The 8975-nt window shown below is 54.3% G+C and overlaps 1 protein-coding gene across 1 annotated transcript; it reads right to left on the bottom strand.

The window, feature by feature from the left end:
- Nucleotides 1-6509: 6509 nt before the first annotated feature.
- On the bottom strand, nucleotides 6510-8100 carry RETN (resistin). Its single transcript, XM_059695431.1, is given in 5 exon segments — nucleotides 6510-6545; nucleotides 6948-7103; nucleotides 7106-7140; nucleotides 7984-8031; nucleotides 8034-8100. Coding segments are annotated over 5 exon segments (342 nt in total).
- Between the last annotated feature and the right edge of the window lie 875 nt (nucleotides 8101-8975).

Below are 8975 nucleotides of genomic sequence, written 5' to 3' on the forward strand. Positions count from 1 at the left end.
GTTGTTCTGGCACCCCTATTATTCGTATGTTGTTTCATTTCATGTTGTCCCAAAGCTCCCTTAGGCTCTCCTCCTGTCTTTTAATTTTTTTCTCCAATTGCAGTACAGTTTGGGTGTGTTTTGCTTCCTTGTCTTCTAATTCACTAATTCGGTCCTCCGCTTCTCCTAGTCTACTGTTGATACTTTCAATGGTGTTTTTTATTGCAGCTATATCACTCTTCATTTCTTCTTGGGTCTTACTTAAGTTGTTGATTTTTTCATCTGTTTCTTCTAGCTTCTTGCATATGTTATTGATTTTTTCCTCCGTCCAGTTTATGAACTCTAGGACCCTTATTCTGAATTCTTTTTTGGTCATGTTGCATGCCTCTGTATCACTTAGCTGCTTTTCTGGCGAGTCCCCTTTTTCTTTCCTTTGGGGGTTTCTTTGTCTACCCATGTTTGATCTCACTGACATATCTAGACGTTGAGTCATTCAGTGGCTGCTTCCTTGGTGGCAGTGACTCCTTGGGCTGTGGTTGCTCTTCGGGCGGTTGCGGTAGCAGCTGCTTCTCAGTTGGCAGCAGCTCCTCTGGTGGGTGCTGTTCACAGCTGTGGTAGCTCTTCTGGCTGGTAGGGGGAGATTTCACGTACAGCTGCTGTTCCTCAGACAGACCAAGTTTTTAAACAAACAGGATCTTTACAGGAAGCTGTGTGTGTGCGTGCATGTGTGTGTGCATGCATGTGTGTGTGTGCACGTGTGTGTGTGTGTGTGTGTGTGTGTGTGTGTGTGTCTACCTGGAGGAAAGGAACAGATCTGAGGCAACGGTGCCAAGACCTTCCCTGGAACTGCTTTCCCTCCACCTGGAGACCCCACTCAAAAAAATACTCAGAAGCACACTCATTCAGACATCTGCCCGCCCACCCAGACTCACACGCACACACTTCCGAATATCGGGAGTCACGTATACACATAGCACATGCATTCACATGCTCAGAGAAATATACATATTCATGCAGTCACATGCCTCCACTCTGTCCAGGTGTCTTAAAACCCTCTTTGTGTCTATCTGACCTTGAAAATGGGGATGAAAATGAGACAATATGCATAGGGAATTTTCCCTGTAAGTCCAGTGCCTTCCAAGAGAAATATAATATGAACCACACTTTAATTTAAAAGTTTCTAACAGCCATATTAAAAAGATAAAAAGAGACAGGCTAAATTGATTTTAATAACATATTTTATTCAACATAATATACCCAAAATACTATCTCTTCAATGTATGGGTGTTATTGTAATATTATTGATATATGTCGCCTTTGGGAGGTACTAAGTTTCAAAATCAAATGTGTGTTTTCACGTAAGGTGCCTTTCCATTTACAGGGGCCACGTTCAGCTGCTTAATGGCTGCCTTGTTGGACAGCGCTGGTCTAAAGTGTTAGAGGTTTCTCTCTTTGGAAAAAGGCAAGGTTTTCTGACAATGTGCAGGAAGTGTGATGTTCTCTGTTTAAAATACGTGGTTAAATTCAAGAGAGCTTTGGAATGGTCCCCCAGGATCTGGCGAGGATAACGTCCCCCTTCCTAAACTGTTGCCAACCTTGTCTGCTCCAGGAAGGTCGACCTAGCAGCGGTGAAATGCCAGCTCCTTGCTGGTGGTAGAAAGCAGCCAGCCATTGAGCAATTTGCCCCCCCCCCGCCCCCCGTGTGATGTAATAGCCACAGAGGAGACAGACCAAAGGAGAGCTGGCTCTGATTGATGGACAGGTGCAGGGGGAGGGCCTCAGGCTTGCACACTCCCCTGGCTCAGGTGGCCTAAGCTGGGCTCCAGCCCTCTGGAAGCTGAGAAAAGGCAGCTGCGTTTGGGAACCCGCCAATCATGCCACAGCGGCTTGAGAGGGCTCCATGAGGTTGCCTGACCAGCCCCTTTCGTGGGGAAACAGCTTTCTTTTCCTTAAAGAAAGAACACGGGTCACAATCAGGGATTGGTTTAAGATGGGCACATGATCCAGGCCCAGCCAATCAGAGTGTAAAATTTGGCACAAGGGCAGACAAATGAGTCAGACTCAACCAATGAAACTCAGACCTGGAACTTTTGTTGGGTTAACCAAGGAAAAAAGGTATCCTCTCTTTCCTCTCTCCACGGGGGCTGTCACACTGGGAGAATGTATAGCCAAGAGCTGTGGCAGGGGAGAACCTGGCTGAGAGCAAAACTCTAGAGCAGCGGTTCTCAACCTGTGGGTCACGACCCCTTTGGGGGTCGAAGGACCCTTTCACAGGGGTCGCCTAAATACATCCTGCATATCAGATATTTACATTACGATTCATAACAGTAGCAACATTACAGTTATGAAGTAGCAACGAAAATAATTTTATGGTTGGGGGTCACCACAACATGAGGAACTGTATTAAAGGGTTGCGGCATTAGGAAGGTTAAGAACCGCTGCTCTAGAGGGAGTTGAGTCCTGGAGACATTATTTGAGTCCCTGGGTTCAACCTGAACCTGTTGTTCCAGCCCTGGACCTCTCAGTTACATAATCCAGAACCTTCCTTTCACTTTTGCTCAAGTTAGCTTAAAGTGGGGTCTGTGGACCTTGCAGCTGGAAGGATCTTGACTCCCTCAGGGGGCTGGGCAGTTGGTGGATGGAAAAATAGAGGTTCAAGAACGGGGCTACAGGCAGTAAGATGTGATCCCAAGTCTTCACTCTGGGACAGGAGGGTGACTGTGTTGGAATTTAGGGTTCTGAGGGGACCCTCCTTGGGGTCCAGTTATAGAGGGACAATTGGGTGGGACTTGGAGACAAAGGCATACACATCAGGGCCCCCAACCACAAATCAGTGAGGGAGACAGCAAAACACCAGGTTCACCTTCTCTGGTCCTGGACACCCTTTTGACTCAGTGGTCTCACTCCAACCCAGGGCCACAGCGGAGTTAGGAGGAAGGGCCCGAGAGGGGAATCCCTGGGCTGGGACCTAAGTGGGCTCCGTGGGCACCAAGAGTGTTTGTGAGCCTAGCTCATGGCCCACATGATCAGACAGGGGCTGTGCCATCTCAGGGGATGGGTGGCAGTGGAAGGAGAATCCAAAACATCCTGAAAGCCAGCTCCCCCCACATCACCCACGCTCCAGCTCCTGGAGCATGCTGCTGGGGCTGTGACTTTTGAGTCGGGGGTTCCTTTCAAGACTGGGCACCAAGTTTCTAAACTGTGCAGCTCTCAGGGGCTAGATTATAAAACTAATAGGCACCTCTCACTGACACCAGAGAGGTGTTACCAGAAAGCCCCTGAGTAAGTGGGAGAGGGCTGTCCCAAACCTCTATCCTTATCTTCTTTAAAACATATATATATATATATATATATATATATATATATATATATATATACACACACACACACACACACACACACTAGGGGCCCGGTGCACGAAATTCGTGCACTGGGTGGGGGCGGGGAGTGTCCCTCAGCCCAGCCTGCCCCCTCTCACATACTGGGAGCCCTCAGGCGTTGACCCCCATCACCCTCCAATCGCAGGATCGGCCCCTTGCCCAGGCCTGACGCCTCTGACAGAGGTGTTAGGCCTGGGCAGGGGACCCTCATTTCCCCCCATCACTGGTTCTGCCCCCAGCCCAGGCCTGATGCCTCTGGCCCAGGCATCAGGCCTGGGCAGGGGACCCCCAGACCCCTCCGATTGCTGGCTCTGCCCCTTGCCCAGGCCTGATGCCTCAGCCAGAGGCGTAGACCCCCATCACCCTCTGATCACCTGATCGGCCCCTTGCCCAGGCCTGACGCCTCCGCCAGAGGTGTCAGGCTTGGACAGGGGACCCCCATCTCCCCCCGATCACTGGCTCTGGCCCCCGCTCAGGCCTGAGGCCTCTGGCCCAGGAATCATGCCTGGGCAGGGGACCCCCATCTCCCTCTGATCGCTTGCTCCACCCCCCGCCCAAGCCTGACGCCTCTGACCCAGGCTTCAGGCCTGGGCAAGGGGACCATCATATCCCCCCAATCCCCGGCTCAGCCCCCCCCCCAGGCCTGATGCCTCGGCCAGAGGAGTTGACCCTCATCACCCTCCGATCACCAATCACCAAATCAGCCCCTTGACCAGGCCTGAGGCCTCCGGCAGAGGTGTCAGGCCTGGGCAGGGGACCCCCAGCTCCCCCCGGTTTCAGGCTCCGCCCCTGCCCAGGCCTAAGGCCTCTGGCTGAGGCGTCCGCCTCGGGCAGCGGGGACCCGCAGCTGCAGCGGCCCCGCGATCGTGGGCTCCGCTTTCGGTCCAGGCAAGGGACCCCTAGCTCCCAGGACTGCCAGCTTCGACCATGCCCAGCTCCCATCGCTGGCTCCACCCCTACTTCCTACTATCACTGGCCAGGGCGGCAAAGGCGCCTGATTCTCCGATCATGGCTGGGGGGCAGGGCAAAGGCGGCCCCGGGGCCGCCTTTGTCCTGCCCCCCAGCTCTTAGCTCCCCCCTGGGTTTCCAATCACTGTCCGTGGCAGGGGGCTTCTTCCTGCTTTCCCTTTCGCCTCCCTGCATTGTGCCTACATATGCAAATTAACCGCCATCTTGTTGGCAGTTAACTGCCAATCTTAGTTGGCAGTTAACTGCCAATCATAGTTGGCAGTTAATTTGCATATAGCCCTGATTAGCCAATGAAAAGTGTATCATCGTAAGCCAATTACCATGTTTCTCTTTTATTAGATAGGATTGATTTCAGAGAGGAAGGGAGAGGGAGAGAGAGATAGAAACATCAATAATGAGACAGAATAATTGATCGGCTGCTTCTTGCACACCTCCCCACTGGGGATCAAGTCTACAACCCAGGCATGTGACCCTGACTGGAATCGAACCAGGGACCCTTCAGTCCACAGGCCGACGCTCTATCCACTGAGCCAAACCAGCTAAGGCGATCCTTATCTATACTAATAAAAGGGTAATATGCTAATTAAACTGGACGTCTCCTGGACGTCCTTCCGGACAAAGCCGCGAGGGCCGAGGAGGGCCAGCAGCTGCAGCAGCTGTGAGGGCCGAGGAGAGCTGGTGGCCGGCAGTGGCAGCAGTAGTGGGGTGATGGGGGCAGCGCCTTCCCCTGATTGCCCAGTCGCCTCCCACCGAGGGAGGCCAGACTTCAGCTTAGGCACGGGGAGCGTGCCTAAGCTGTCAGTAGGACATCCCCTGAGGGCTCCCAGACCGCTGTGAGAGGGGGCAGGCCGGGCTGAGGGACAACCCCCTCAGTGCATGAATTTTCGTGCACCAGGCCTCTAGTCTTCTCATATAAATGCATTTATACAAGAGACCTTGACTGTGTTGTGAAAAGCCAATCTATTAAAGCTGCACCTTTATTGAAAAAGCAAAGCCAGCAAACCTAGACATCTGGCCCATGAGAGCAGACGGGCTCTCAGCTCACTGAAGAGCGAGTTGGGTGGGGTCTGAGGCATCATATACCCTCCTGTGCATAGGCTTCAACATTCCTCTGCTGGCTGTTTTGGTGCAGAGTGATTCTCAAGCCCCCCCCCCCCCTTTTTTTTTTTACTTTGTTGTGACCTTCCCAGAATTCATGAGAAGAACCTGCAACTTTATCTTGCCCAGCCTGAGACTGCGGGCTTCTCTGCTGAGGGAGTAGAACTGCCTTTTCCCCTTTCCCCTCCCCCTCCCTCTCTGCATTCTCTCATTCTGAAGGTTTTTCACCATTTGCTCTCATGTCCTTGCCGGGAAGATAATGGCTTGTTAATTACCAGCTGGCTGCAGATTGCCCACACTGTTCCGCCTTGTTTTAACGTTTTTGCCTCAGTTTCCCCGTTCCTCCTGCCCTGGGATCCTGTAACAAAACCAGTTGGTTAGGCTTCCTAGGAAACTGGACCCTGAATCGCCTGGATTTGTGCTCCCAGGGATGCTGGGGTTTGCCTTTTAGGGCCCTGAGTCCAGACAGGGACAAGGGCCTCCAGGCTGGGGTGGGACTTAATGTTGGGAGTATGAGAGTCGGCCCAGGGTGTATGTGTCTACGTGTCACTATGACCCCACCCTGTGGGCTTGTCTGTGTGTTTCAGGGGTGCCTTCCTGTGTCCACGTGTGTCTGTGGGCATAGTGTCTCTGTGTGATGTACTGTGCGTGCACGTGTGTGATGACTGGGTTGTGTACTGTGCGTGCACGTGGCCATGTGTAACTGTGCACGTAGTGTGCATGGTGGTGTATTCATGTGTGCTATGTGGCTATATATTCAACAGACATTTCCTGAGTGCCTACTATGTGCCACAGTTTCCTGTAAGTGCCAGAGACACACCAAGGGACAAGCAAGTGCCCTGCCCTGTGTCTTTATACTTGAGTGTTCGTGAGGGTGCATGTGCTGCTGTGGCCGCGGGTGGTTAACCATTGGAATTGCACCCGCCCGTGTGGAACGGACAGTGGTGCGTGGCCTCGGAGAGCAGAGCTCAGCAGGCCCCTTGGAGACTCTTCTGTCCGTGACCCGGCTTGGCCTGCGCGTGGGGTTCCTTCAGTGGGATGGGGAGTGAGGACAGGGCTCCGGGCTCCGGGCTGAGAGATGATTCAGGGGTCCACGCTGACGCGGGAGCTGCTGGAGGTCTGGAGTGTATGTGGGCTGGGGGCAGGGATCCGTCTCCTCCAGACCCAGACCCCTGAGGAGGCCTCACTGTGGGGTGCGAGGGAGATTGACCAGCAACTTCCTGGGAAACCCAGGACCCAGGGTGGCCGTCCAGGTGGCCTCAGAGGTGGCACTCACTCCCCTCCTGGAGGCCATGAGCCTTGGGAGTGGGTCATTAGAGAATGCCGAGGCCCCATTCTCGGGGCTAAAGGTGAGGGTCAACATGGGAGCGGGGAGAGGGCAGAAGGAAGTCTCAGCCAGCTGCCCGCCTCCCTCCAGCTAAGCACCTGGCTCCGTTAGGAACACGGCTCAGTCTTCCCGCGCCCACACCTCTTCACCCTCTTCTCAGGGTTTATTTCCCGCCCCACCCCTCCAAGGCCTACACTCGCCCCAAGAGGCCTGGACACGCCCCCCGCCCGAGTGACCTCAGGAAGCAGCCGCACGCCCAGCAGCGCGCTCCTGTCCAGCCGCGCCCCACGCCCGCGCGCCTCCTGGCAGCGGCAGGTGGTCTCGGGACGCACCTCCCAATAGCCACAGACCAGACAGAATCACACCTGCAGCGGGTGACAGCGAAGCCTGCGGCAGTAGCAGTAGCGGAGGGAACTTGGCTTGGGGAGGGGGGGGGGGGTGAGGTGTAAGGGGCTGGCGGCTCCCCACCAGGCAATGAAAGCCAGGTCCGTGGGCTGTGAGGAGGCTGGAGGCTGGGGGCCTAGACATCAGTGTCCTAAGAAAATGGATCCCGCCAGAGGGGCCGGGAGAAGGCTGGGCAGGTGGACCAGGACCCTAGGGAGGCCGGACATGGGGATGGGGTTTCAGGGCACTGGGCACAGAACTGAGAGCATGGGAAACGGACTTCTGTGCTCATCTGCCCGCGGTGTCCAGGGCCCGAGGTGGCACTCCTTCCTCCAGATCGAATGTGTCTTGTGGCCTTGGGCCTGCAGGAGGAGGGGTTCTGTGAGACCACGCTGCCTCTCCCCAATTCTCCTGTTGCCTGGGCCCTGGTGGCTTGGAGATAGGGAGCGAGTCAAGAAGCCCCCTAGGGAAGCCTGGTGGAGAGCTCGTCTGGGGTCTGTCTGGAGGTGGGGTTTAGAGCAAGGAAGGGTGGAGCTGTGGTTAAATTTAGCTGGAGCTGGATGGGTTGGGCTGGGTTTTAGGGCTGAGTTTGAATCTGAGGTTTAGTTGCGATTGGGCTCGAGGTTGATGTTTGGTTGGGATTCGGGTTGGGTTGGGTTTGAGGTTTGAACTTTAAATTTGGTTTAGGCTGGAGGTTGAGGTTCATTTAGGATTGAGGTTAAGATTAGGTCGGGTTGGGGTTGAGCTCTGGTTTGGGTTAGGATTGGGGCTGGCTTGACCTTCCCTCCAGGTCAGGAATCAGAGGGGCCAATGAGGCCCTGCTGGGTTGTATGTTAAAGTCCTTACTCAGGGAGCTGACAACATCCTGGATCTTCTCATAGATGGCTTCGTCCACGGACACAGCAATTCGACCCACACCAGCAGCCCCAGGATAGGGAGGTGGGGAAGTGAGAGAGCCTTCATCCTGCAAGGGCTGGGTCAGCCCCTGTCCATCTGGGAGGGTCAGGCCCCCCGAACATGTCACTTATCCTTCCAGCAGACGCAGTAAGCCAAATCTTGGACACAAATTCCATGCCGCTGACATATCTCTCTCTTTAAGGCTTCTGCGCGTAGGGTTTCCTGTCTTAGGTAATATGTCCCTCAGCCCCCTAGCCCTCCCTGCCCACATCCGGGGCCAAGAGGAAGCCCTTGGAGCAGATTGCAGGGACCAGGGGTGGGAGCTGTCACTCTCCCTGCCACAGCCGCCCTCTTCGAGAACTCTCCCTCCCCACATCTGGTTGGGCCTGGTCCAGGAGGTGGTGCTTGGGGATGATTCCAGAAGCCACAGTCCAAGGGACAGGTAGAGAAACGAGTGAAGCATGTAGGGGTGGGATTGCAAACAAGAGCAGAGAAACGTCCCTGTGTGAGACTTGCAGACTAGGTTCATGCCCAAGTGTCCATCCGCAGAGAACGGGTAAAGGAAACTGCGGTTTGTTTCCTCAATAGAACAATCTACAACGGCTGTGGGCAAATCCAGCCCACCATCTATTTTCATGTGACCTGCTATAGGACAGCAAAAAGCTAGGAAAATTTCAGGGCAGGAGGAATAGGGAAACTGAGACAAGAAAATTAAACAAGGCCAAGCAGTTAGGCAGCCTGCAACCAGCTTGTAAATAGCAAGCCCTTATCTTCCCCCAGCCAGGGAGCTGGAGAGCAAAGGGTTGTCTCCCCAAAGAATGCTGGAGAGGAGGGGGAGGGAAGGGGGAGAAGGGAAGGAACCTTAATGCAACTGGAGAATCCACAGCTTAAATCGACCTGAAACTAACAGACGGGCGGGGGAGGGAAGGCTTATCTCGTCC

Source organism: Myotis daubentonii, chromosome 5, assembly GCF_963259705.1.
Source record: "Myotis daubentonii chromosome 5, mMyoDau2.1, whole genome shotgun sequence".
Taxonomy (NCBI): domain Eukaryota; kingdom Metazoa; phylum Chordata; class Mammalia; order Chiroptera; family Vespertilionidae; genus Myotis; species Myotis daubentonii.